Source organism: Colletes latitarsis, chromosome 14 (genome assembly GCF_051014445.1).
Source record: "Colletes latitarsis isolate SP2378_abdomen chromosome 14, iyColLati1, whole genome shotgun sequence".
Lineage (NCBI taxonomy): Eukaryota > Metazoa > Arthropoda > Insecta > Hymenoptera > Colletidae > Colletes > Colletes latitarsis.
This window is the reverse complement of record NC_135147.1, coordinates 29,695,830-29,722,017: the sequence shown is the minus strand read 5'-3', so window position 1 is coordinate 29,722,017 and position 26,188 is coordinate 29,695,830. Positions and strand designations below refer to the sequence as shown.

Sequence of the window (26,188 nt, the reverse complement as noted above, 5' to 3'; positions counted from 1 at the left end):
CTTGTTGCGTGCGGAAGGATCGACTGGGTGGGCCGCGAATTTTGTGGGTGGATGATAACTTTTGTGACCAAGTCGCTGTTCGGTGGTATGCTAAGTAAATTTAGCGATGACACTCGGTCGGATTCGATGCTCGACGATTATGAACCGCGGTTCTGCGTTAAAAATAGACGGCCGATAAATTTTCGCCCAAAATTGGAGAACGGTAACCTCGAGTCGAAGAAGGTGGTTCAGTTTATAAGTAGCCATTTTGAATCAAGATGGCGACGTGGAACGGGTCAATCACGACGTCAGAACCGAAGGGTTAACGAAGAATGTCCAATGCTCGTAGTCTGGTAATTGTTTAGTCTACTCTGACGTGTCTTGTCATCGCGAATCGTCCTTCGTTAACGATCAGAACACTGATCGTAATTTTAGAAATGATAGCGCACGCTGGTGTGTGTCGTTGTCTCTTCTTACGAGAACGAAGGACGCGCTTCTCCTTCCTGCGTCCTTTTGTGCTTTCTGGGAAACGTGTGCCGGCTGTAATACGTCGTACGTCCCCGTCCGCCGATTGGTCGACGCGATAATGGGGAACGCGAGGTTGTCGCTACGTGAGCTGCGATTCGAGCCGTGTCATTAATATATCATCGTAGCTGGACGTACACACGTTTTATTCGTCGATGAAATCCGTCGGGTGACTGACAATCGTTTCTACGACGCTCTTCGTGCCGTGGAACACGTACCAACGATCGTCAACGTCTACGTCGATTCGCGATGACCCACAAAAGTCTTCGTACATGAGAACAAAATCTATTCGATTTCATTTTATTGGCATTTTAATGATACGCGATTAAGGCAGAGTTCTTAATCTTCGTAATAACACAGGGACGAATCTAACGAACTGATTTTTTTATTGACAAATGAGGTATATTTGTTGCGTAGTACATTTTGGATTTGGTCGCTATTTCTTTTTAAATGTTAGGTTGGGTATCTTAAATTTTATCCACTGTTAGTAAGAAACTACTGTAGCATTTATAATCGTGCCAATGCTGCTTATGGAGGTTATGGTAACCCGAGATTGAAACGTTAGAAACAGAATTCGAAGATCGATGATTACTGGGAAGGGGAAGAGAGAATGATAATTCGACGCGTCGCGATAATTGGTGGTAATTTTAGCGATGATGCCGACGATAAAGATTTCGCATACCTTGAAACTCAACCCCGTATGGTCTATCTGGTACGTCCGATAGCTTATCGGCTATTGGATCACGGGTATTTTTATCTGTAGATCTCGACGGATTAAGGCTGCTCGCGATATCGAGGTGAAGAGGAAACGATAACACGCGCGATGGACTGCGTATCGCGTACCTTTCCACCGATGTTCCTTCGTTGTCTTTTTTTATTTTCGCCTCATTTTTCTCTCAATCGCCCGTTGCGCTACGTTCTCTGTTTCCTTGAAATAAAAACGTTTTATTGGAATAGGCTTCGCGTTGCTCAACAGCTCGTCGATAGCGCGACGAACTTCTCTTTATCTTTTTCTGGGTAACGCGCAAACTAACGAGATCTAATGCGTAGTACCTTTCGAAGGCAATCGCGTTGTACAGCTGCCAACGAAAAAGCATTTGTTTCCTAGCCGTTTCGTTATCTCCGCGCACCTGGCACAGTCGTGTTTATATTATAGTAGTTGCATGGTCACTGAGCTGTACGCGACAGTCGTCCACTGCGGTTTGTTGGCGGTACCGACAGAAGGAGAAAGAGTTCGGAATGTTCATTTAACTGTTGTCATGCGGGTTCTGCGTAACAGTCGGGTAGCCGTTGTTCCGATAACGTTTCAGGTATACATACTTTTTGCGCCTTCCATACGCAAACACCTAAACCAGTGGTACTTAATCTGCGATGCCGGGTTATTTTCGTTGCATACATTGTACCTAAATTATGTCAGCTTTATCTTTTCAATATTATTGGAACGAGTCTTTCGAGATTAGATCTTAAGAACTACTGCGCTACTACAGCAACAATATCTTTTCAGTGTATCGTTCAAGTTGAATGAAACTGAACTGTGCCGAGGTTGAAATACGGGATTAGTCATTAATGTCAACGACTTTGGTCGTTGCCATGACAAATCGTTGGTGATTTCTGTTACGATCTACGTTAAAGAAGGGAAGATGACAGTTTGAAACGTAATCCGTGTGATTTTTGGCATTTCACAAAATAGTGGCGTCGAATTAACAGACACCTATCGTTTAATGTTACAGTTGGTATCCCTGGACGGATTACACAGCGGAGTGCCGACCAGAACGACGCCGACTTTGACGCCGACGACGCTTCGAAGCATCGAGCAGACATTCTTGGAGCTGACCAGCGAGTCAGCGTCGCATAGTCGCGAAGCAGGGTTCGTGCCACCGTTGGTCGAACCCTCGCAGCCAACGCCGGCACAAACGCAAAACACGACGGCGCATCACACGATTATCACCACCGCTGGCCCCGTGGCCACCAACACCACCCTCGTGGAGAGCCATCAGACACAACCACAGCAGCCGACGAGGCGCAACATGGGTGGTAGGAGGCCCACCAGGACGATCGGGATGACCCCCGAGGAGGAGGAGCGACGACAGATACGCCGAGAAAGGAACAAGATGGCAGCAGCCAGATGCCGCAAGCGAAGAATGGATCACACCAATGCCTTGTTAGAAGTAAGTTATCAAATCGTACCTGCAGTATCATCGAGAAGGTCTCGCCACTTGATTTCATCTGCAACAATTAGCAAACGAAGCGGGTTAATCCCTCCGTTGGATGGCACTTACCTTTTTTAATAGATACTCGTTTCGCAGGAGACTGAGGACTTGGAACAAAAGAAACAAAGCTTGCAGGAAGAGATCCATCAGCTGCAGCAGGCCAAAGACGAGTTGGAGTTCATCCTGGAGGCGCACAGAGCGGTCTGTCGACTTCGTTCCGCGTCGCCGCCGGACGTGAAGCCCGTGATAAAGCCCGAGCTTCCGGTGGAGGAGCAATTCGTCGCCAGTCCGAAACGCGATTCGGTGCACGCCGCGAGACCAAACAGACCGAACTCGTTGCCAGTTGGCTTCGATAACAATAACCGACCAAATTCCTTGCCGATCTTCACCGAACCGAAAGAGAGGCCCGATTCTCTGACGTTCAAGACCGTGGAGACGCCATCTTTCATGAAACCGTCGCTGGACATCGCGGGGATGCCGATCACGACGCCGACTAGCGGCATACCGTTTAATTTCGAGTCACTGATGGAAGGTGGCACCGGTTTGACTCCAGTTTCCACGCCTCTGATACCATCTTGCTCGACGCAACAGAGAAACAATCTGGCCGCGGTGGACCTCAGCTCCCCGGATGCGAATCCGCCGAAACTCGTGAGCTTGTGACGCCAAGAAGGCCTCGAGTACGGATCGAACGAGGATGATCCGGAATGAAGGGACGTTGTCTTTACCACTACTTTCTATTGCGGATGAATCGTAAAAAAATGTACAGGAGGAAGAGGAACCATGACGCAAAAGAGGGCAGAGCTTGACGAATTCTTTTCTACATCACCAGTTGCCATACGTTGACTACGGGAATAGTATATCATCGATCTTGTCTGGCAGTATTAATCGTGACCCTCTGCAACGGGATTTAACCCTTCTCTCCTTCAATCTTTCAACTTTGAAGAACGAGAATCGTACATTTTGTTCATCGACCGACGGAGAAACCCCGTACAATGCATTTCCGATGACTCGTTTGTAAAGAAGAAAAGAAAAGAAAAAAAAAAAAGAAAAAAAAAAGAACACGTTGCAATAAAAAGGATGTCGTTGCATTGTTATCATTGATTGTATTCGACGAACATTACAGGAAGCGAGACACGAAACTGTTACCGTTGTCATGAGATTCTGGTAACTTTCGACTCCCCCACTCTCGATCGTGTCTCTTGACGAGATCTCGTCGCATCGAAACTAATTCAGTATTCGCGTTTGTCATGGAATTTGTCCATTCAGAGGAAGCTTGTTGATAACTTTTACAAATCTCTGCGGAGTGAATTTTCGATTAATTTTGAGGCTAAAAAAGGAAGTTTTTTTCTTGTTATCGGGTTTCAAGGGGCGTGAATCGGTAGCGGGAAGACATATTCGAAGAACCAAGTATTTTTTGTGCATCTTAACCCCCTCGGGAATATAGTCGCGAACGATAGCGGTATCTACGCGCGCAAGTGATATATAATTGTATTTAACTCGTAAACGTTTCGCGTAAATAAATTAGAATGTAATAACGGAACGTACGAGGTAAGATTGTCATAATTTTTTTTTTTTTTTTTTAAGAAATCGAATTAAAAGGGAAGAATTTTATACGAGTGATTATTATCCACCGGGCGAGAGAACCGCGTAGGACGTTTTTAAGGCAATCGTTTTTAGCGCTCAAACAAAACCTTTTTGTAGGTTAAGAATTGTCGTGTCGTCTTTGAATTGCGCCTTAACCATCCAATCTTTGCGTCGCACAATTCAAAGGTAACCATTAAAGCGGCTTAACGACGATAAACATTACATACACATATATATTTTATTGGAGACTTTGCGGATGCTTTATTGTGCATTCGTTTGCCTTTCGACTCGTCCAAGCCGCTTTTATGCAATACGAAAAGATTTATGTGCAACTGACGTGTTTGCAAGTCTCACCCCATAACATTTAATCCCTCCATACATATAATATATACACATACATATATTTTACTATGTATGACATTTTTGCATGATCTTAAGCAATATTAATATATTTATACATGACTGCCGATTGCAAGGCTGGTCGGTGTTTCGACTAGAAGGCTTTCCGTTTTCTTTCCTTTTTTTTCTTTTTTTTTTTTCGTAACGACTCGTCGATAATATTTCACAAGCTGGTCGATTTCAAACCAGCCTTGCAGTTGGCGGCCGCGATCGATGATCGTTTAAGAAAGATTGTAACGGCACCATTGATAATGCTGCAATATATTTTAATTAGATCGAACGAATACAGGAGACCGAACATGTGTAATTTTGTCGAGAACAATAACGATGTTCCCATGAAATAAATTTGTTACTTGTATTAGCTGTAAGCATTAGCTGCTGCTATGGTGTGTCTCATAAATGCAGCGTTCTTCGGAAGTAAATTGAAATGTGCAAATGTGAAAAAGTGATCGAATTTTCATCTTTGTATAGTTGAACTGCTGATTTCTTAATACAAACGATTTCATAAAAATAACTATGATCGCGTGGCCATTTATTTCACTCGCTAAGCTTTAACAATTTAACAGAAACCTGTTATCCTCTTGACAGCTTCTGCTTCGTTAATTGGATCCATCGTTTCGTAATGATCGAATTCTAACGAAAACGTTGCATGACCTGACGATAGTATCCTCAGCGTTGTCGAGTAACCCAATAGTTCGGCTAATGGAGCGAAGCACTTGATCACCTGTTTGCAATCGCGTAAATTTAAGCTCTACTTTTTATAGTTCAATTTAAAAAAAAATTATCGTTACCTTGTTCTGCCCGCGAACATCGATATTATCTACCTCTGCCCGCCTTTTTGGTAAGTCCGCTATGACACTGCTAGAATATTCTTCAGCCACGACGATCTCCAGCCGCATTATTGGCTCCAGCAATACCACTGTGCTGCTTTGCATCAACTAAGAACGCACGATACGAATGAACGAAAAGAATTTCATTCTTCGAAGCAAAGCAAGGTTTTCTTTGAGAACTGAAATTCTTAACAAAATTTCTAAACTTGACAATTATGATTCGAATTATATCTTTTATTAAATATAAAATAATAACTAATAGCTTTGCTAATCCGACCAATATGGCTGTTACTGAGTATTCGTAACAACAATTAAAACTGAGCATTCAAAGTAACCTATAAACTATCATAATCCACGAGTTCTTTCTGCATCGGTGCAATGCTCGAAAACGTTTGCCAGTTAATTAGTAATATTTACGATTATTCAATTTAAAAATTTCTATGCGCAATCAGCAATGTACCAGACTGTAGGTTTAAGAAAGCCGAGGTTAGAAAAGTTCTTATCTACGATTCGTCCAACGAGAAGAAAATCTCTGTAAACATAACCATCTGTCTTATCACAGAACGAGATGTGCCCTGAATAGACACAGATTCGATACAAGTTATATTAGTTACTATTTATGTACAATAATTAAAGATAGGCGAAAGATTCGTTAAGAGAAAATATACATATAAATATCAAATAAAGTAGTAGAAATAAAAATATATAGAAATATATTCCTACAATTTTGATGATTAATGTATGAGTAGAAAGAGATTAAATCATCCACGTTAGTTCACATTAGAAATTTTCTTTCGTATCCTTCGCTTTAGAGAATAATGTACTATGCACTCATGGATAGAGATACAATGTCACATCGTTTTGTTTACAGAGTTTTTTCGTTGAACAAAGTGCGGATAAAAATCTCGAATAACGAATAGAAGATCAATAATTTTGCATTTATTATCGACTCGATAAGAAATAGAATTTGAATTATCCTCGTATTGAAGTTTGCTTCGGTTCGAAGCAACGATACCGTCGGTCAGAAAACAAGCGAACAGAAAGATGTAAATTCCAGAGTGCAGGGACCCGCGTAAATGTCTAATATTTTCGTAAAATAATCCCATAATTTAATGGTTGCTGGATATGTGTCCCTCTTGTACAGTGTCGGTGAGAAACCGTTAGAATACTGGAGTAAACAGCACTCACAGTCCGGTCGAATTCGCAAGATCCTAGATTCGGATTTGGTGGAAAATGTATGCCCATAGAACGTGCAGTCGGTGCTCCGTCCAATTAGTTCGAAACGATTCTAATAAATATTACTACGAATGATCGATAGGTTATCGAAATACAAGACTTCGAGCAATCTAACGGCTACGGCACCTCTATTCTTTGTCCATTCGATTCGTCGCAGTTTCTCAATATCCAATTACCGATTCTAGTTGTGGTTATAAAAAATTTGAACTTAAAATGCCGTTTGCAAGTGCAGGTAACAGGTTATTAAGTTCTTGGCAATCCCGTTCAAGTTAAGCTTGTAGAGTATAGAATGAAATTTCACCAGGTGGTAGATACTCAAAGTTGCCTGCATCATTTTCAATTCACCAACGCGGAGAACGAAAAGTACAACTCCAAGGATGTGATATGTCGCGTGAAGGTGAAACTGGAAACTGGATGGAACAAGCTAGAACTTAACCTATCGCATTTGACGCAAACCGCCTTTAAAAGTACTTACGCGGCCACGCAGAGGTTGCAGATATACGGTAATTGTCGGTTGCGTAGGATCTACTTCATAGACAAGCACTACAACGACCAGGATGTTTGTCCTAAACTGTATCATGCGTTCCTGGAGACTTACATGCTGAAATGGGGCATTTACACTGTCGACAAGACGACCCAAACCACGTTTAAACGGAACAAGAGCAAGATCAGGGAGAACAATAATCAGAAGAGTCTCGCAAGACGCTACAGCACCGACAACGTTAAAGCAGAAGAGACTGGCGTAAATTCTGCGAAAGATTCTGGCCGCAAGACGATCGATGAGAATTTTCTGAGAAGCTTGCAGATGAAAACCGATCTACTGATCAACGATTTCTTCGATAGGCAACCCACGAAGCCACCGCACGCCTTGGAGTTCAAACAGCAAGCGAAACTGAAACGTTACGCCCTTCCGATATTGAACACGAGCCCTAAACCCTTTCGTTCCAGCGTTGTTTCGCAAGACGCACTCAAGAAGATCGGTGTACTTGGAACGTTCACCGACATGTACTTAACCAGCGAAGAGAAACGCAAAGAAGAGGAAGCTGTAAAGGCTATTCAGGATAACTGGCAATGCAGGTACTTTCTCGGTAAAGAAAAGTCGAACAGTGGCGATTCGTCCAAGCAAAATGCAGCTAGGACGATGCTGGAACGAAAGCCCAGGTCTTTGCTGGTATTGTCCACGATGAAACCCGACAGCGGAAAAGAGAAGACTTTAGGCTCCGTCAAGAAGACCAAAGAGACTGACAAGCACAATGAAAGCGACACGGTCACCAACTGATTGAAATTAATACGTCGATACGACACGTATCGATATACTTGTTACAAATTTATATAAATATAACATTACCTTTTTGATGTTTTGTGAAATGGCAGCAGTAACTATCGTCGGTGATGTACCAGCGCCGAGTTCCAGCCAGTGTAACTTGACCGCCATGTTTACAACCGGATAACTTAGTTTTGGTCCATGCTTCATAACCGATTCCACTCCAGCTTTGATTGCCTTCATCATTTTCGGATGTATAGCGTCGATGTTTGCGATACAATCCGGCGTCCTGTCCAATAGCAATGTCTGAGCTCCCTTATAATGCGGTATCAATGATAGAGTTGTCGTGACCGTGTGTTTACTTTTTCCTATTTGATACTCGGACGTGAAGGTATTTTTAATAGAATTCATTATCGTTTCTCTGTAAGCAATTTGCAATTGGCCAATATCAGCGTCGATTTTGTATTCTGATCTGATCCTTTCTTTGATAATTTCTATGTGCAATTCACCCATACCCGCGAGTATCGTTTGGCCATTTTCATCGTCCTGAGACACTCTCAAGCTTGGATCTTCTCTCTCAAGCTGTTTAAGCGCAGTTTCTAAAGCTGTCTGCGAGGCAGGAGACGGTGCTTCTATCGAGCAAAAAAATACAGGCTCTAATATCTTGGAATTTGAAGTGAAAAAGTTTTCAACGTCTTCCGGTTCGATGTCTTTTCGTGCTGCCAGATACTTTCGCGCATTACTCGCTGCTAGTACACCGGATGTCACTAAATCGCCGGTCGTGGTATATTTTAATCCTGCAACGGCTGCGATGTTACCATGACTAATTTTCGATACTTCTTCATAGTCGTCCGCGCAGGCAACGTATAATTTGTTACCCTGTTCCGATATTTCCTTCTGAACGTTATATATTTTTCCACTCTTTTCCATGGTACCGGTGAAAATTCTAAAGAAGGTGATGGGTCCCCTTTGCTTGTCATGGACAATTTTAAACGCTCGAGCGGATAGATGTTTGCCAAACGACTGATAATATTTCGAATATTTATTTTGATCAGGGGATGGTAGATATAGCAGAATGCTGTCCATTAAGGGTTGCACTCCTATGTTTTTGTAAGAACTACCCAAGACTACAGGAATGCCTCTCCTACTTATGGTAGTTCTGTATAAAGCATCCAGTAACATTTGTGGAGAAATTGTATCCAAAGATTCTTGTTCGATAATTTCATTAGCTAGTTTATCATCCATATTAGACAATTTATCTGCTAAATCTCTACGCTTCTCAAGTGCTATTTCCCATAAATGTTTATCCTCATTTTCAGATAACTTCAATCTTGTTAGCTTCTTGCCCAAATCTTTTTTGTCAAACGACAATTTCTCCAGCAAAACCACATCCACGATACCTTCCAGAATTCCATTTACCTTGATTGGAAATTGAGTAGGCAGTACCTCTGCGTTTAATTTTGTTTTGATAGACTTCAAGCTTGCATCAAAGTTGGCATCTGGCCTATCCATTTTATTTACATAAATAATTCTAGGTATGTCATATTTGTCAGCTTGTCTACAAACTGTCAATGTTTGAGCCTCGACACCTGCAGAACCATCAAGTATGACTACTGCACCATCTAATACCCTTAACGTTTGTTCTACTTCCATGGTGAAGTCAATATGTCCCGGAGTGTCTATTAAATTAATACGATAATTCTTCCATTCGAATGTTGCTGCTGCGGAAGTGATTGTTATACCGCGCTCACGTTCTTGGTCCATGTAATCCGTTACTGTATTTCCATGGTGAACCTCTCCCATATGTCTAATCAGACCAGAATAATACAACATCCTTTCCGTGGTAGTGGTTTTGCCTGAAAGAATCATTATTGAAATCGTAATTTACGATAAAAACAACATTACACATCGATAGGTTACATCGAACGGTATATTAAAATTTAGACGAACCGGCATCGATGTGTGCCAAAATTCCAATATTGCGAATTTTTGCAATTTCCTGTTCCCCATGTTCTCCTTTTATAATTTTCGAACTGTTTTGTGCGTATCGTTTATGATATTTGCTCCACGAAGTCGTAAGTAACCTACGTTTCAACATGACTCTTAATCTACAATGGCCCATAAATTGTATTCGTACACGAAACTGAAATTTTATCAATTTAACTTTACTAGTAATTACATGACGTTGTTTTGAAATTTAATTTAATTAAAGTACAATTCTTAATTGTTGAAACACCATAGGAGCAAATAAAAACAAACATGTTCTCTTTATGTAAATAAAACATATTTATCATATGGTACAAATAGCAGTCCACAAAAGTCTTGGAACAATTAATAGTAATGTGCATTTAAAGATTATTAATATTTAAATAGGGTAATAGTTCGCATGAATTGTAGCTTGTAATCATCGCTGCATCGATTGCATCAAGTTTGAAGCAATTTCATTAATTATGTTCTTCCATTCAGATTTTAAAATATTTTTTAATTGCTTCCGGTTCGAAACCGACTTTTTAAAAGTTTTTCAAAATTTGTGAACAGGGAAAGTATTGCTATCATATGGGAAATTTGCTAAATAACCTATTCTTGGACAAAATAATGCTTGGGGTCGTTGCTTTGGTAAAAGGTGTAGTCGTTTCTAAAGATTTATTTACTTTTATTAGTGAATATAGTTGTTTCCCCAAAACAATATTTGTCGACATAATCTTTTGTAGATTGCAATCGTTTTTTACGGTTAATTTCGTTCACCGTTTCGATGTAATGTACGATGTATCGTTCGACGTCCCGCCAAATTCTTTTACGGTACTTGTTAGGCGATTGATAGTCATTGCATGTGTTATTTTGTCATTTGTTGCAATATTAGAGCATTTTATACCACAACTGTACAAAAACGTAACCATGTTCAAATTGATATAGCCGAATTCGAGGTATCGTCGATCGATTTGGAGCGTCAAAGAAAATAAAGCATTTATAATATTTTAAATGGGATATTTATTACATTCTTTACAAATTACTATATATATTTAGCTTTAATGGTTGATTCATCATAATATGTATTAAACTTTTTCCACTTTTTCCTTCTTGAGGGATCGAAATGAGTATTGGTAGTAGATCTACTCGGTATTAGTCCTAAAGTAAAATATGTTAGCCAAACATTTTTTGGATTAATTAACAACCATTATTATTATAGATACAATTAAGACTTATTATGCAGAATTTATACTTTACTGACCTGCACTCTGTGCCATTAGGATCATTGTACCAATTCTTTTTTGTTGTACTTTGCACAAACCTGTAATTCTACGGGGCAAGATACAACCATCCGACCTAAGAAACTGCCTTAGAATAAGGACATCCTATGAAAATGTTCGATTACTAGAAAATCATAGAAAGAGCAATAAAATAGTAAATTCTTACTGTATGTTTAACATCAAGACCATGCGAACATATCGGACAAGCGCCATTGTTAGTTTTCACTAACAATGCCTCGTGTTCGTATGGTTTAATCACCCCTTCGATAGTTAAAGTATTCCCTTCCTTCTTCTCAATAACTACAAATATGAAATAAATACGTAATTCGAATCGAAAAGTATAGGTTATAAACGTTAAATCGTGCAATGGAAAACAGGTGAAAATAATTTTCGAATCAGTATTTATATTTGTGGTTTTCGACTCACTTTCTTTAATATTCGTTGTCGCAGATAATGATATATTTCTATTTTGTCTTGATAGTTGTATATTGTTCCCTAAATATTTTACGAATCGAAATAACGCAGCCATTTTTACAGTACACGAAAGAGGTTATCCGAAACCTTTTTACATACACCGAACATATACGTTATCTCATATTTTGAATCAGATGGCTAGGTTTATAACTAATGTTTATTTATGATCGGTATTGTTTGAATCGCTCGAATAAATAATTCTACTTAAAAATACATTAAAAGGGGTTCTTAAGGATGCATTCAAGGGATTTTAAGTTGCATGAAAATTTGAAATTTTCAAATGCAAAGTGTTTGATAACTTTATTTCGTTCAATATGTGTAAACAAAAATAGTTTTTTAAAAGCTCCCAAAGGGAATTAATTGTTGATTTGCCGAATGCTGTGAAAGGACGAATCTTATTGGTCCTTTCTGTTCTATCTCCCGGTACCAGACGTCAGACGACGTGGCCGATGAAACATGGTGGTCGTGTCATACGATGCAAGTTGAAGAAAGTCTTGAAACTACGATATGTCATGTAAAAAGATTTGTCTGTAGAAGTGTTCATTATTAAATTGTTTGTTATCACGTTGTGTCGAATTAATTGATGTTGTGAACGTATCACATCCTTGAAACATGGGGCTGTGCAAGTGTCCGAAAAGAAGAGTTACAAACTTATTTTGTTTTGAACATCGTGTCAATGTTTGCGAGCATTGTATGGTTACGAATCATCCGAAGGTAGTGTATCTTATTTCTATTAAAAAAATCCGTGTTTGAGTATAGTTTACACAGAATTCGTATCGACGATATAATTGTATCGAACCAATGTTAAGAACGTTTAAACGATAATTAACTTGCATATACCATTTGCATGTACTATGTGATATAAAATCAATAGAAAATAAATTCTCGATACCCGAAAAATAAAAGAATTACAACGTTCGTATGTTAGTTAAAGATCAATAAATTATACGGTTGGTTCGTTTACTAAAGAAAGCAATGAAACAAAAAAACAAATTTATCCTGTACAAGTTCGATTTTATACGACAAAATAACTGTTTCATAACCTAAAAATACATCCGATTCAGGAAAGGGCGACGTCTCTATCTTGAAAAAAGAAGGCATACCAACCTTACTATCTACTATTAATCTTTAACTGTCGTACAACGTCTTTTTCAGTGCAAGTATTATTAATTAATTCTTCTTTTTTTTCAGTGCATAGTACAGTCATATATTCTATGGCTTCACGATCATGATTACAATCCAGTTTGTACACTGTGCTCGACAAACCTAAGCGAAGGTGATTGCGTTCGATTAACTTGTTATCATATGTTTCACTGGGCATGCTTAGACAAGTATGCTAGAGAATTACCGGCAACAACAGCACCTGCAGGGTACACGTGTCCGCTTTGTAAGGAACGTATCTTTCCTGATGCAAAGTTAGTGTCACCTGTAGCAGATGTTTTGAGAGAAAAGTTAGCAGGAGTCAACTGGGCACGTGCTGGGTTAGGTTTACCCTTGGTACGTAGCTTGAATAATTCTACATAGAGATGCATATAAATTACGTGTACACATTCCGAATCTTATGTTTTACAGTTGAGCGATGACAGAGAACAAAAACCCGAACAAGAACGCCCATTGTTAAGAGTCGAATCCACATCGTACCAAAATCACACGCTGACGACCTCAACGGCACCTTCGGTAGCTACGTCGCGTTCTGCTAGCACTGTAAATTCGGTGCACGCTAATATAAACAGCGTGCATTTAAATAATCAGAAGGTTGGTCCACCCTATTCCATTGTAAATATCGATTCATCTTCGAGTATGTCCACTCCAATGTCGAGAAAAGTTTGCGAAGCGTACGATGATCCGAAAGAAATATCGTTCGATCACGATGAAAATAAATATAAAAGAAAGTCTGCCATCGAGTGGTTGTTGAGGTGGTGGAAATTGATAGCGAGCCCACCGACGCGACGTAGAAATACACCTGGCTCGTTGTACAAAAAATACGCAGTGGTAGGAATCATGGGTGTATTAGCTTTTATCGGAATGTTAATTTTGTTCTCATGGTTTGGAAGAATGGCCACGGACGGCGATCCAAGCTACGATCTTTTCGCGAATCCTAATATTTTAGTCGACGATAATAAACCTGCCGGCATTTAATACGATCTTTTCGAAAGATCGTACATATATTTCGAATACGAAAAACGAACGAAACTTGCGCGATGCTTGTACGATAGCTATAGATAATACTTATCGATCGAAATAAAAGAAAAAAAAAATATATATATATATATCGATTACTAATTAACTTAAGATACCGTATACTGTTAGCTGTAATATTTGTTAATTTTTACGTGAAACTATGCTTTATAACTGCGTTGTATATTTTGCTCTGTAAAAAATTTACAATTTTTCAAAAGTACTGGATAATTGTACCAATCGTTAGTTCTTTTATACGAAAAAGTAAAGGAAAAATTTGCTGCCAATCCCACTTCACTTAACGATCTAATGCAAGATAAAAGGATTTTTAAATCGTGTTAGTGATCTTTTCATTACAAATGCACTATTTTAATATTTAGGTTATTGTATTTGTTTCGAGAGCAAGATAATAATTTATTTAAAATAGATGCCTGAAAATGTCTACCATGTAATTCATTTTCGTGGTTGTCTAACGTTACGTTGTACGTTTACCCGCCAATTTTGGCATTCTCGGTTCCCCATTCGTCGATACTAACCTCATTTTCTGGACATTTGGATAGTCCCAGTCGTAGTCTCCAGCGATATCGGTACTTTTACGACGGCAGAAACGTAATAGGAACGAGAAAATTCACCGTGTTCGATTTATTCCGGCCAAGACGCGATTGTGCTTGCAATTCAAATGAGAGTCCAGCGACTTATCTGAGAAATATCTGCCCATGAAATTTTCATACCTTTTAACCACTTCCAGTGGTGTCTACGAGCTATTTTACATTCGAAAGTCTGTATACAAGCAAAAAGTTTTAATATTATAATGAATGCATACATTATAGAACTATAAAAAACGAAAAATTGAACGATTCTGTTTGTTATTTATGTTATTATATTTCCGATTCCGTTTCCGTTGCGGAGCTTCCTATTAAGAATGGTGAATAACAAGTGCAATAGAAAAATTATTGTATCGTATGTTGTTTATCGTGGACTGGTAAAAATCATTTTGAATCGTGCATGCGAGCTTCGTGCATCGTCAGGTTTAAATTTTGAAAAAGAAACACCATGACCTGTGGTATTAAGTAGAGTGGGGAAGTTCGATTTTCTTTCTTTTCACGTTCCATAGCAGCCAGTTGTGAATAGGACGAGGATACCATCGTATACTTGTTGCTCATGCGTAGCCACTAAAGTAATTCGACGGTAATTTTTGTTTTTCAAAATTTTTATATCAACGATAGAGTAAATTACGTTCGTAATAGATCTGTACTTCCTTACTAGTAAACAATAAATGTTTCGATAACGTACAATTTGAATAAATTTCGTATCTTACTCTGCATAGACGCTTTGTACAAATCGAAAATAAATCTTGTTTGGATTTCGTAATATTAGACGCGATATTGTTAACAGTATTAATATTCCGTATAGTATTACCGTGGAAACGTTAACGAAATTTCGATCGTACGAAAATCAGTGTTATAATACCATCGAGGCGAGGTACCCCATCAAGTTCGGCTGTGTGCACTATTTTAACGATGGAATTGGTGAAATCGATCGTAAGAAGGCATTCTACGATACTCGCTGTCGATTTAACGACTTCGATCGGTCTCGTTTATTCGTGGAACAAGGGATACAAGAGTTTAGCATCGACGATCTCGTTCTGTTGCATTGGTAAGAACGTAAGAATAAAAAGTACAAGTGTTAAATTAAAGAGATTTTATTATCGTTGATCGTGGAGTTTCGTAATATCGCGGGCACTTTGTAATTTCAAATAATAGCTGCTTATCTACTTACCGGCAGATATAATTCGCTTATCGGAATGCGTTATCAGCAGAAAAGTCGGTGACACGATGCAATCGCGAGACGTCGTTCTACCACAAACGAATACCTCGTCTGTGGTTCTATAATCGTCCAATCGTATCGGTAACAAAATCAAACTCACGTATTTTAAGTTATAAATAACAAACGAAAATCGTGCGTTGATTATGCAATGAAATTATAGCATTGTTTCGGGTCGTATGGTATCGTTATTTTGTTTCGATATTTAGGTTGCAAATGCCTCACTGTGCGACGGTTGTTAAACCAACGCGCATAAAGGATAGTTGAAAATGAACGAATTTGTTCCAGGTGGAACTTATTTGTATGGTCGTCGTATGATGTCTCGGTATAGAATAACCTCAAATCAGGCCGTTGTCCTGACTGGCTGCGATTCGGGGCTAGGATACAGTTTGGCTCTTCATTGCCGGCAGCTCGGTGCAACGGTAATCGCTGGCGTATTTAAAAACGACGGTCCGGGGGCTAGGAGTTTAAAAGAAAACAACGTGCACGTTTATCCTCTCGATGTCACGAAAACCAACAGCGTCGTAGATTTCGTCGATTCTGTTCGAACGATCGTGACGCAAGAACATTTGGGTAACTGTTTTCTTTTGTGCCAGAGATTGGTCAACGAAACGAGAATATACATTTTTTATCTATTGCTCGGCGATTGAATATTGAAATTAAAATAATTTTAAATCTGTTACTCTATAAATAACGTTGCAATACGAAAGATAAATGATATATGGGGCAGTTACGAGTAGAGATTGAAAATGGGAGAATATCGTGAAAATCTATTTGCAGCGTTACGGTGGTTTGTCAATAATGCCGCGGTGATGATTATGGGGGAATTTGAATGGCAAACGGAGGAACAGATCAGAAATCAAGTGGAAGTGAACTTCCTCGGTGCTATGAGAATCACTCGTGAACTGATGCCGATGATCCGCGGCCACTCTAGCAGGATTATCGTAATCTCGAGCCACTGTAACGTGCAACCGATTCCCGGAGTGGCGGTTTACAGCGGGACCAAAGCTGCGATTACTGCATGGGCCACAGCCATTAAAGTAGAACTGAAGAAGTACGGCGTCGAGGTCGTTTGCTATGTGCCTGGTCTGTAACCAAATATACAGTTACTCGTATTACTGGAAACGTAAGATGGCGCATCAGAAACGAACGATCCAATTATATGTATTTCTTGCCTTTACGTTCTACTTACGGACTCTCGTCTAACGTACCTACAGGGTGGGGGAAACAAAATATTTCTCACGATTTTAACGTTCTCATCAGCGTCGGTCAAAATCTGATTTAATTGGAAATTATTTCTAATGTTTGTCCGTTAAGCTTGTCAAGAGATACATTTTTTAAGAACGTTGCCATTTTCTCGCAGGTTCTTTCGTCGGAGAAAGCAACATATTAGCGCGACAAGCCGAACATTTCGAAACGATGAAGAAGTCGATGTCGGAGGAAGCGAAAGTTTTTTACGGCGAATATTTTGATAGATATTCGAAATATTTCGTGTCGGTGGCGCATGGCGGAGAGTCGAGGAAGCTGCAGGATCCGCGTATCTACAAGATTTTCGAGGGCGCCCTTCTCGACAAGCATCCATCGGCGGTTTACAAGTACGTTCACGGGTCGAAATTAACGAACAAACTGCTCGGAACAATTACAAGATCCCGTATCCCGAATCTGAATAACCGAATAACGTCAGCGACGTTAGAAACGTTACAAGTTGACAAAGAGATTCTAACCAGGGTCGTACAAAAGATATTACGCGTAATATACTAATAAGTATTTATTGGATTAATTGATCGTCGATATTTTTGGCTCACCTGTTGTAACTAGACTATAATTAATTTTTGAATTGTTTCGAGCAGTGTGATTCCAAGCGGGCCTCTCGGTCGACTGAGCTCTGCTCGCGCTTCGATATCGTAGTTTCCGGATCAAGATACGGTCCAACACGTGTGACAGAACTACATTTTTGTAACGATAACAACTCGACACCTGCATCTAAACACCTGTCCGTTTCGATTAGCGACGATTAAAAAGAGTTTAGACGACCGACGCACATTCATTTTAAGCGTTCTTTCTAATTACGATTTATGTAGGAACGAAACGTGGAGATACAGCGTTTATCACACGCTGTTTTTCATCGCGCCAGCCAGCATTCGCGATTGGCTGGTTCAGAAATTTGTGCAAGGACCTTCCTGGACGAAGAAAGTCATCGAGGCACCAAAAAACATGGAGGAGAAACAGGGTTCGGAAAAAGGATTGTAGGAAAAGGATTATTGGAATAAATTTTAATAAAAACAAACAAATTCTGATTTACACGATTAATATATTTAATTCGTGAAAACATTGATTAACAATTTGTTACTGTATTTATTTAAAATATCCTGCCCTTAATACTGGTACTATGCAATATGTGAATTATCGATCTGACGAAGTAATCGTGGTGATATACATACAGGGTGTTCGGCCACCCCTGGGAAAAATTTTAATAGGGGGTTTCTAGAGGCCAAAATAAGACGAAAATCAAAAATATCAATTTGTTGATCGAGGCTTCGTTAAAAAGTTATCAACGTTTAAAGTTCCGACCGTACTGAATTTTTTTCTCGAAAGTGCGTAGGATTTCGGGGGTATGTGTAATGACCAAAAATGATTGTGATCGACCCCCGCAGCCAAAAATAATTTTTCCAAAACGATTTGAAATTTTTTTTTTTCCGTCGAAAAATTTCACATCTTCTCGAATTTTTTTCTACAAAGTGGGTAGGATTTCGAGGGTATGTGTAATGACCAAAAATGATTGTAATCGACCCCCGCAACCGAAAATAATTTTTTTAGAACGATTTGAAAAAATTGTTTTTCGCCGAAAAATTTAGGCACCTACCAATAAAACAGTAATTGTCGGGGATAAAGATTGCTCGTCTATATTCTACTATTATTATTTCTTTATTGTGTATTCGTTTTGTTTCTCATCTGTTGGACTAAATAAATTGTATTCAACCAAGACCAGACTTTCCATCGATTCTCAAAATCGGTGATAAGGCTTTATCGTATTTTTCTTCCACGTGAATTTACACAATGCCACGTTAATGTGCTCTTATCCGTGCCACCTGCAACATTATACAATCACATTTTTCTAATCTCTGCGCGTAGAAACGATGCTTCTATGCTTTTTAAACGATTTTTATTGATAATTCGACGGTTACGTGTAGTTTGTCTAAGTCAGGTGCGCGTTTCAAGTGTTTTTGAATATGGCCGACGATAATTAGTCCCGATTATTGGTACTCGATTAGATAGTAACAGAGAATAAATAGCTAGCTTCGATTCGTCCCGAGTATCAGTTGTTCCAGACCCCAAACGAACAGCACAATGGCATTCCTCGCTTATGGTTGGTACCATTTACTTAAAAATTCAATCTGCAATACCTCTACGTTTCCAACACATTTGATTCTTACGATCTTTAAATACTTAAAAATACTTTACATGGTAAAAAGAAATTGAAAAATTTCAATTCGATTCTAACCAAGGGAAATTGTAATTGCAGTTTACATCATGGCCGTGTTCCTGGTCGCCGACTCCATGCAGTCGTCGTTCCAGACCTGCAACGGCGTCCCAGCGCCTGAGAACGTGGTCATCTCAGCATGCCAAACGCTCCCCTGCTCCTTCAAAAGGGGTACCAACGTGATGGCCGACATCAAGTTCCGCGTCAGTAAGTAAAACGACACGCAATAAAGGGAAAACTAAACTCAATTTCACGGTAGCCAGATATAATGCATTAACATTTGTTATAGCCGAGAACACTAAAAGCCTGAAACCAGTGGTGGATGTTCAGCTTGGAAACATCCACATTAAGTACCCGTTGCCCCAGCAGAACGCTTGCAAGGACCTCACGGACGCAGAGTGTCCCTTGGACAAGGGTGAGCTTGTCACCTACCATCTGAACATGCCCATCGAGAGGAGCTACCCGACTATTTCTCTGATCATCCAACTGACGTTGGTGGACGAGCATAACAATTCCCAGATGTGCTTGAAAATCCCCTCCAGGGTTGTCAATTAAGAATTAGGAATTTCTGCCTGACAAAATGGACCACATTCGTACGGATTGCAATGTTAAATTTTAAATATAAGTAAAACGTTACATTAAGAAACGACACTGTTTTTTTATTTTACTATTTTCATCGTGTAACCGATATGGAACCGCAATCGTTTCGGTTATTTATAATAATTATCCCGATAAACGGTTCTTTATAACGTAAGAACCATATTTGATCGATATTTTAACTGCTTCCAGTCTCTGGAGTTCCAAGTTTGAACATTTTTAACATTTACACTCAACAGTTGCAATTACAATTATAATTGTAGTACACTTAATTGTAGAATAATTAAATTTTGCGACCGACGTAACACAGGAAAATCGCCGAACAATTTTTGTATATTTCGAACGGAATAACAAAGGTTAACGCGTTCCTTCTGTTCTCGAAACATTTTTCTGTCTGTAAGAATTTAGTACGAGCCTGTAACGCGAGAAACAACACAGGGTGAACCATAAATGCACGTCAGAGCTTGAAAGGGTGAAACTAAACACGGAAACAAGTAAATGCGTTATACGAGCCCGGGTTCTATACATAACGTAGCTTTTGAGTTATAGAAGAGCTTGCGTTAAATTCACGCGTTACACACGTCTGTTGAGTGGAGAAAGGGATGAGATGAAAATCCAGGGGGTTCGGGCGTATGCCTGACCCACATCTCTGCGCAACGATCGACCCGGTCGCATGGCTCTGAAAGATATCTAGTGACGCCTTGGAACACTCTCATAACGCGAACAATAATATCCCCAAGATCCTCGTACCATTCGCCAAAGATAACGCAACCACACAGGCTTGTAAAAATATTTTTTACGCCCAGATTTGAAGAAACAATTGGAGATCTGTTGACAAAAGAAAGGAATAATGTCTTTAAAACGCTTGAAATAAATGAACTCGAGTGCTGCAAAGTAACAAGTACGCCACTGGAAATAGTCCAGACGTACACGTAAGTTTCCCAGTCAGGGAAAACTGCTTTGGCCGCCATTGTGTTGAAGATTAAAAGTTGAGAGGATTGGTCCTTGAGTGAATTAAATGAATACAACATAGAGCGAACGATTTCTGTTGTTCAGGTTACATTGAAAGGAATTTAGTGCTGTTTAAGTAGCGGAAGAGAAACGAAAAGAAAACGGTAACTCGAAACTTTTAATGAAAACGTTTCGACCAAGTATCGTGCATTGATTTTGTCCGCCATGTTTTAACGAAAACCCAGTCGGAACACGAAAGGGAAATAATGACTGCGCGGACGTACAACGATTCGGCCAGCGGAAATTGTTGCTGTCCATTCGTCGCCACGTGACGGCAAGATTATTATACGGATCACGGAAAAGAATTCCGTCCAGTAATAGAATTCCGCGTGCACTTTCAGACTGATGGAAATTTATTGGACATACGTAGCGCATCGGATAATTCCGGTGGAAAATACATCGTTCGGGTAGCCAATTATTCTCTTCCTTATATCATTTACACGTTATTATTTTGCAGGTACGCGATGCTGCGTTAAACGAAGATTTACTATCTGCTTGCGAAGGAAAAATGTGAAGAAGATATTTCATTTAATAATAATTTATTAAAACTAATATTGACCCACGACGTCTTCCAATTTCCCAATTACATTGCTGCGTTAATTTCCACACGTCCTCAAACACCACTCGATCAATCATTCCATAAGACTTGTCTCGTAGTTCCAAACAAAATTCTACTCGAGTAGAAAAGGGTGGGGAATAACAGCGTGTATGTTGCTATTAATTAAATTAGTTGACTGACCGTTTCAAGGGTATGTACACAGCGTGCCCGTCTATAGAGGGTGTGCACCTTGCGTCAATCGTTTACAAATTTGTCGATCCGCCCGATTGGCCGGCACTTGTCCTTGACATTATTCCGGCTGGATGACGTCTGCGCTTGCACGTAAGATAAAATAGCAACGACGCGCGTAAGTGCGCGCGAACGTCATTAAACGGTCTGTTTAAGCTACAGTCAACTCAAAGAAAGAATAAACTCCATCGATGGGGAGGGGGAAGACTCCACGCGTGGGAATCCGTTCCCTCCCACCTTCTATCTTGGTCCCCCGGTTCTGGTCGATCTACCTAAATACATAACCCAGCCAAATACGCGGGAAAGAATGTTTTATTTTTCATAATTTGAGGTTAGGTAAACGCATCGGATAAATCTGCCAGCATCTATTAAATTATAGGCTACAAAACAACTGCCGATAAAGTTAACAACTGTGCCTCGAGTTTGTTCTAACCGGGGTCTGTTTTGTTTCAGGTTAGGAAACGTTAACGGTTGGGACGAGTGCTGTGCAATCAGGTGTGGACACTATTTGCGATCATCGTTCGACTGGACCAAAGGACCCTTCCCTGAGCTCGAATAAATGGTCACTCGAGTTGATTTATTTTTCGACTCGGCTATCGATGAAGAGTTTCAAGATGAAATGGGTGCGCCGTGTCGTAGCCAACGCTCGTCTCCTTCGGTCGCGAAATGGAAGAAGCACGAAATTTGTACTCTTGTTTCTACGTTCCTTTTTCCTCCGTCCCTTCTGTCTCGCCGACCCTTCGAGTCTTTTGCTTTATAGAACGCGTGTGTAATACCAATTTCCAGCGATGCCACTGTGCCAATAACGATTCCAGGGCTGGGCGTGCCTCACGTATGAACCAGATCGAAAATAAACAGGTCTCGGGCGACAGAGAAGATTGGCTTCGAAACGCTACCGCTCAAGGTGCTGTTAACGATAATATTATCGGCAAACATCAATAAATGTCAAGATTTATCGATATTTATCGGTATTTATGTTTGGAATACACGAAATGTAAACTGCCAATGATGTCTCGTTCGCGGAAAACAAATATTGGGAATTCGTTTGATTCAAGTGCTGCAAGTATATAGAAATATTTACTATAAGTGGAATTTTAACAAAGATGGACACTTGGAGGTACATTGTGGCGCGCCATCGATTCCTGCCATGTATCACCAGTACAGACCAAAACTGTATTTTTAGGTTAGTTCGCTCTAACCTCTTTCGTTTCGTTCCATCGCGTATTCTGCATTTCTGTTTATACGTATAGAAATTACTTTCTAGAGCGAGACTCTATCGTATCTCCTGATTTTATGTTATAGCTCGTCTCAAGTTACCGTGGACTGTTTGATCAGGCGCACAAGAGAGGTTAAGCCAAAGCAAAAATAAATAAGGTGAGATTAAGATTTTAATACGCGACATGTTTCATTCATGCCTGTTTGCATCGTCGATATATGTGAGTGAGGTTATCGATAAATTATCAATATCTTATCGATAATCGTTAGTATGCACGGGGATAACGCGACAATGTGACGTAGAAAAAAGAGGAAGGAACAGATGTATAAATACGAAGAAACTAGAACTTTGCATGCACTTAGCTTCGCGAGCGAAACTGCTCTTTTCGATGCAAGTGCTCTCGTCCGATGCATCCGACATTAATGCACCGGGTGAAAAATGACTCGGTATATGCGTGCGAACAGCGTAGAGATCTTGTTCCGCGAGAGATTAATGAGACGTACGTTTTTGGTGCATTACGAATAGGAATTCAAATCTCCGTACGTCGTGACGATCATTAGAAATGCTTGAAAATGACAAGTAACTAGCGACGTATTAGAAATTATTACGACATTCGGTTTTCACGTAAACTCCGATAGATGTCCTCGATTCACGATGTGCTTGCAAGTTGTCACCGAAAATAGATTGCGTTAGTGAAAAATAATTGTCAGCTAAAAATCATTGTACTCGTGCGGTTTATCCATCGGGATGACACATAAAACCTGTGTCCCAGCCACGTTGAGAGAAGTTTTTTTCCGGTTTTCAATCACTAGTATGTCAGCTATCTTCACCGGGAACGGAGTTTTATACAAAACTTGCGGAGTTCGCGTTCCGCCCACGTTTCAGTCCAAGTATTATACAATACCGATGCAATACTATCGCATCGTCAAGTGCTCGTAACATGCATCTACGTGAGCGCGAAGCGAATGAGAGCGAAGCAATAGAATTGGAAGCCTGGTGACACATTCGTCCTGGCCATGGAAAATTAATTGAGCGTGACATTTACGAGCTAAATCGATACGAGTATCCCGCGAGCTTCCCGATCCTTTTAATAAAAACAAAAAAATGTTTTAATCTCGAAAAGGTTACGTTTAACGTCTGACCCGATCGATCGACTAATTGATCGACGAACTACCGAGTTCACAATTCCATCGATCCGTTCGAGTGAGCAGCGAGAAGGCACGTGCCGGTGGAATCTGGGCCGCTTTCGCGACATTCGAAATTCGTAAAAAGTACGCGACGCGACGTTTGACCGCGCTTAATCAACGAGGATCAACGAGGGCAAAAGTGTGCGGGAAGGTTAATACGTTCTGAATTAAAGCGAATCTCCCTTCGCCCCCGGAGATTGTCAATCGAGAGAAAGAAAGAATGGGAGGGCGGAGAACGGTTTCTTTCGAAGCGACACCTAACCTCAATCTCGTAAATTCGCTTGCCGGTCGACGCGTGAGATGCATGCAACCACTGCCCGGAAACAATGAATACATATCATAAATCGTTTGCTCGATAACTACCGGCGACACGAAGAAGGCATGGGACACGATACGATAAGGCCCCGTGCGACACCGTTGCTAGAATACCGGTTCGTGTTGGCGTGTGGCGACGAGAGACGAAGAAAGGTTCAAGTGTCGCGAGTGAAAAAAGACGCGGGACTCCACGAGCTTCGTTGACGCGAGAACACGATAGACAGAGAGAATAACACAGAAACGTATACGAAAAAAGGGTGGGGGGGAGAGATGGTTTATTATAATTATCGGGCGAGCGAGTGAAAGGGACTTGTATCGGTCGCCCAAAGTGGTGGGGCACAATTGTGCCGAGTCCGGTCGACTTCGTATCGCTTGTGAACTCGTAGTTCGTGGTAGTACGAAAAGACGCTTCGTGCCGTGACGTCAGCACGGCTTTCGGGACCGTCGTGCGTATCGTTTTCGCGAACGAATTTATTTCCGTTGCTGTTCAAGTGTACGTGTTCGAATCGCGTGTGCATCGGCCGAAAAGAAGTCAGTGTTGTGCGTATTATCGAGGTACGCTGGTGATCGTGGGTGCAGCGTGTACAACAGGTAATCGGGTTGTCGTCCGATCGCCATCATTGTTGTCAAGATGGCGTCGAAAGGGAAGCTAGCAACCGAGGTCAGTAACATTCTTCGTTATTTTTATACTTGTACGCGTTCGACGTTGGTTCGATGACGACCCAAGTGCAGGGTAAACGTACGAGGAACGCTTGAATCGAGCGTCTTCTGTGCGGTCCTTTTACGTTATCGATTATTTTATCGACCCCGCGATCATCGTTGACTGTGTCGCGCGTTTTGAACGTCGCGAGGGCAGGCGTCGTGTTCACGCAGGAACGTCATATTGTCCGGTGAACCACGCCCTTCGGTAGCTTTCCCATACAGAATTTCTTATCGATTTTCCTTGTCGATTTAATTCGCGATATTAAACAGTTATAGACCATTTCGTACAAATATCCGGACACTCGAGTGTACAAATACAGTCGAGTGGCACCGTATCCCACTGTTTAAATAACCTTATTGATCGTCGGAAAAAATTGCGCAACCTGTTTAATGACACACTTGTTCTTAGTATCGTTAGTAATACTGACAGTATAGAAGTGGATATACGGGTGAATACCTTCCGCTAATAGGTTAATTGCGATCTATGTGTCATAAAGGAAGCGTCGTACGTGCACATAATTACATTTATTAGGAGTGATTCCGTATCCGTGATTCTGTATCTGTGCAACGAGAAATATTATCTGACCACGAAATGAAACATTCTAGGGATCAACTTGTACCACTGTTTCGAAAAATAATATGCACGTGGCTCTGTGTACGTAATCCCCGTTTGTAAAACGTCTCGTTGGTTTGCATTAAGCGGTCTACAGATTTATCGCATGCAAATACGATCGCTTGAAAGTGTTTTGTAACGGACGCAAAGTAAAAATTTGTAGTTGAACTTAGAGACTCTTAATTAGAATGTGTACAGTTTTCTTTTTTTTATCGAGAGTCCAGTGTTTGGTGGGAATTTTAATTTTTGTTATTCCAAAGCTAATTATTAGGTAACAGATTGTAGAGTAAGTAAACATGTCACTTTGATACCCTCTTTTGAAATATTATACGAAATTAGGTTTATCTTCATAGTAAAATATCGCATTTACGTTTCAACGATAGTAAAATTATTGAATTTATATTGGTTCATTATCGTCTACGTAGATCGTGTCAAGCACAAATATCGTCAGTAATCTGCGTTTTATTTTCGAGGACCAAGACAAGTTGGTTGATAAATTTTACTACGTAGATCTATGTCAAGGTCTGG

At 40.3% G+C, this 26,188-nt stretch overlaps 8 protein-coding genes and 1 long non-coding RNA gene across 18 annotated transcripts in view; 6 read left to right on the top strand and 3 right to left on the bottom strand.

Annotated features, from left to right (window-relative positions):
* Kay (transcription factor kayak) overlaps positions 1-3,808 on the top strand; it is a 28,221-nt gene extending 24,413 nt beyond the window's left edge. For 3 of the 4 annotated variants that reach the window (XM_076781173.1, XM_076781171.1, XM_076781174.1), the window contains exons 2-3: positions 2,235-2,672; positions 2,811-3,808. In XM_076781173.1, coding sequence (XP_076637288.1) covers positions 2,235-2,672; positions 2,811-3,374 — 1,002 coding nt within the window. In that variant the 3' untranslated portion in view covers positions 3,375-3,808. Of the gene's footprint in view, positions 1-1,652; positions 1,815-2,234; positions 2,673-2,810 lie in introns of those variants that run through there. The other variant, XM_076781170.1, reaches the window with a different exon arrangement.
* On the bottom strand, positions 524-1,648 carry LOC143349722 (uncharacterized). Its single transcript, XR_013080975.1, has 3 exons — positions 1,558-1,648; positions 1,187-1,432; positions 524-789 (listed from the first exon to the last, which is right to left on the bottom strand). It is a non-coding gene; the product is annotated as an uncharacterized LOC143349722 (long non-coding RNA).
* A 998-nt stretch (positions 3,809-4,806) lies between the features above and the next one.
* On the bottom strand, positions 4,807-10,896 carry Mrrf2 (mitochondrial ribosome recycling factor 2). Its single transcript, XM_076781169.1, has 4 exons — positions 9,978-10,896; positions 8,112-9,883; positions 5,489-5,635; positions 4,807-5,421 (listed from the first exon to the last, which is right to left on the bottom strand). Exons 1-4 carry the CDS (start codon positions 10,147-10,149, stop codon positions 5,257-5,259), a joined length of 2,256 nt encoding a protein of 751 aa, XP_076637284.1. The 5' UTR covers positions 10,150-10,896; the 3' UTR covers positions 4,807-5,256.
* On the top strand, positions 5,632-11,007 carry LOC143349720 (uncharacterized). The gene is made up of 3 exons (XM_076781183.1): positions 5,632-6,762; positions 6,846-6,995; positions 7,068-11,007. Exons 1-3 carry the CDS (start codon positions 6,640-6,642, stop codon positions 8,040-8,042), a joined length of 1,248 nt encoding a protein of 415 aa, XP_076637298.1. The 5' UTR covers positions 5,632-6,639; the 3' UTR covers positions 8,043-11,007.
* Mrps18a (mitochondrial ribosomal protein S18A) lies at positions 10,992-11,947 on the bottom strand. The gene is made up of 4 exons (XM_076781180.1): positions 11,702-11,947; positions 11,442-11,575; positions 11,257-11,380; positions 10,992-11,153 (listed from the first exon to the last, which is right to left on the bottom strand). Exons 1-4 carry the CDS (start codon positions 11,802-11,804, stop codon positions 11,038-11,040), a joined length of 477 nt encoding a protein of 158 aa, XP_076637295.1. The 5' UTR covers positions 11,805-11,947; the 3' UTR covers positions 10,992-11,037.
* Positions 11,948-12,211: 264 nt separating this feature from the next.
* On the top strand, positions 12,212-14,776 carry LOC143349716 (zinc finger protein-like 1 homolog). The gene is made up of 3 exons (XM_076781178.1): positions 12,212-12,463; positions 12,941-13,246; positions 13,322-14,776. The coding sequence occupies exons 1-3, from the start codon at positions 12,362-12,364 to the stop codon at positions 13,886-13,888; spliced, it is 975 nt and encodes a 324-aa protein (XP_076637293.1). The 5' UTR covers positions 12,212-12,361; the 3' UTR covers positions 13,889-14,776.
* Sro (SDR family oxidoreductase shroud) lies at positions 14,665-18,355 on the top strand. 3 transcript variants are annotated; one of them, XM_076781175.1, is made up of 6 exons: positions 14,665-14,792; positions 14,837-15,583; positions 16,040-16,324; positions 16,532-16,837; positions 17,115-17,346; positions 17,833-18,355. In XM_076781175.1, exons 2-6 carry the CDS (start codon positions 15,448-15,450, stop codon positions 17,999-18,001), a joined length of 1,128 nt encoding a protein of 375 aa, XP_076637290.1. In that variant the 5' UTR covers positions 14,665-14,792; positions 14,837-15,447; the 3' UTR covers positions 18,002-18,355. The 3 variants fall into 3 exon arrangements, with proteins under 3 accessions (XP_076637290.1, XP_076637292.1, XP_076637291.1); XM_076781177.1 differs by lacking the exons at positions 14,665-14,792; positions 17,833-18,355 and adding an exon at positions 17,660-17,823 and having other exon boundaries at positions 14,971-15,583; XM_076781176.1 differs by lacking the exons at positions 14,665-14,792; positions 17,833-18,355 and adding an exon at positions 17,602-17,823 and having other exon boundaries at positions 14,971-15,583.
* A 51-nt stretch (positions 18,356-18,406) lies between these two features.
* Positions 18,407-19,856, top strand: LOC143349719 (NPC intracellular cholesterol transporter 2). Its single transcript, XM_076781182.1, has 3 exons — positions 18,407-19,118; positions 19,275-19,439; positions 19,522-19,856. The coding sequence occupies exons 1-3, from the start codon at positions 19,100-19,102 to the stop codon at positions 19,785-19,787; spliced, it is 450 nt and encodes a 149-aa protein (XP_076637297.1). The 5' UTR covers positions 18,407-19,099; the 3' UTR covers positions 19,788-19,856.
* A 4,856-nt stretch (positions 19,857-24,712) lies between these two features.
* Atpalpha (sodium/potassium-transporting ATPase subunit alpha) overlaps positions 24,713-26,188 on the top strand; it is an 80,422-nt gene continuing 78,946 nt past the window's right edge. For 2 of the 5 annotated variants that reach the window (XM_076781162.1, XM_076781161.1), the window contains exon 1: positions 24,729-25,006. In XM_076781162.1, coding sequence (XP_076637277.1) covers positions 24,977-25,006 — 30 coding nt within the window. In that variant the 5' untranslated portion in view covers positions 24,729-24,976. Of the gene's footprint in view, positions 25,007-26,188 lie in introns of all 5 variants that reach the window. The other 3 variants (XM_076781168.1, XM_076781163.1, XM_076781165.1) reach the window with 3 other exon arrangements.

Bases quoted from the DNA above. Each gene is read 5' to 3' on its own strand.
- LOC143349720 (XM_076781183.1), top strand. From the start codon at position 6,640: ATGGTTGCTGGATATGTGTCCCTCTTGTACAGTGTCGGTGAGAAACCG. The intron at 6,763-6,845 runs GTATGCCCATAG...AATGATCGATAG, and splicing joins ATTCGGATTTGGTGGAAAAT to GTTATCGAAATACAAGACTT. The intron at 6,996-7,067 runs GTAACAGGTTAT...AAATTTCACCAG, and splicing joins AATGCCGTTTGCAAGTGCAG to GTGGTAGATACTCAAAGTTG.
- Mrrf2 (XM_076781169.1), bottom strand. From the start codon at position 10,149: ATGGGCCATTGTAGATTAAGAGTCATGTTGAAACGTAGGTTACTTACG. The intron at 5,636-8,111 runs GTAATGTTATAT...GTGCGTTCTTAG, and splicing joins TTTCACAAAACATCAAAAAG to TTGATGCAAAGCAGCACAGT. The intron at 5,422-5,488 runs GTAACGATAATT...GATTGCAAACAG, and splicing joins ATGTTCGCGGGCAGAACAAG to GTGATCAAGTGCTTCGCTCC.
- Mrps18a (XM_076781180.1), bottom strand. From the start codon at position 11,804: ATGGCTGCGTTATTTCGATTCGTAAAATATTTAGGGAACAATATACAA. The intron at 11,381-11,441 runs GTAAGAATTTAC...ACATTTTCATAG, and splicing joins GTCTTGATGTTAAACATACA to GATGTCCTTATTCTAAGGCA. The intron at 11,154-11,256 runs GTCAGTAAAGTA...ATTTTACTTTAG, and splicing joins CCTAATGGCACAGAGTGCAG to GACTAATACCGAGTAGATCT.
- LOC143349719 (XM_076781182.1), top strand. The intron at 19,440-19,521 runs GTAAGTAAAACG...CATTTGTTATAG, and splicing joins CGACATCAAGTTCCGCGTCA to CCGAGAACACTAAAAGCCTG.
- Sro (XM_076781175.1), top strand. From the start codon at position 15,448: ATGGAATTGGTGAAATCGATCGTAAGAAGGCATTCTACGATACTCGCT. The intron at 15,584-16,039 runs GTAAGAACGTAA...AATTTGTTCCAG, and splicing joins GATCTCGTTCTGTTGCATTG to GTGGAACTTATTTGTATGGT. The intron at 17,347-17,832 runs GTACGTTCACGG...CGATTTATGTAG, and splicing joins CATCCATCGGCGGTTTACAA to GAACGAAACGTGGAGATACA.
- LOC143349716 (XM_076781178.1), top strand. From the start codon at position 12,362: ATGGGGCTGTGCAAGTGTCCGAAAAGAAGAGTTACAAACTTATTTTGT. The intron at 12,464-12,940 runs GTAGTGTATCTT...CTTTTTTTTCAG, and splicing joins TGGTTACGAATCATCCGAAG to TGCATAGTACAGTCATATAT. The intron at 13,247-13,321 runs GTACGTAGCTTG...TATGTTTTACAG, and splicing joins CTGGGTTAGGTTTACCCTTG to TTGAGCGATGACAGAGAACA.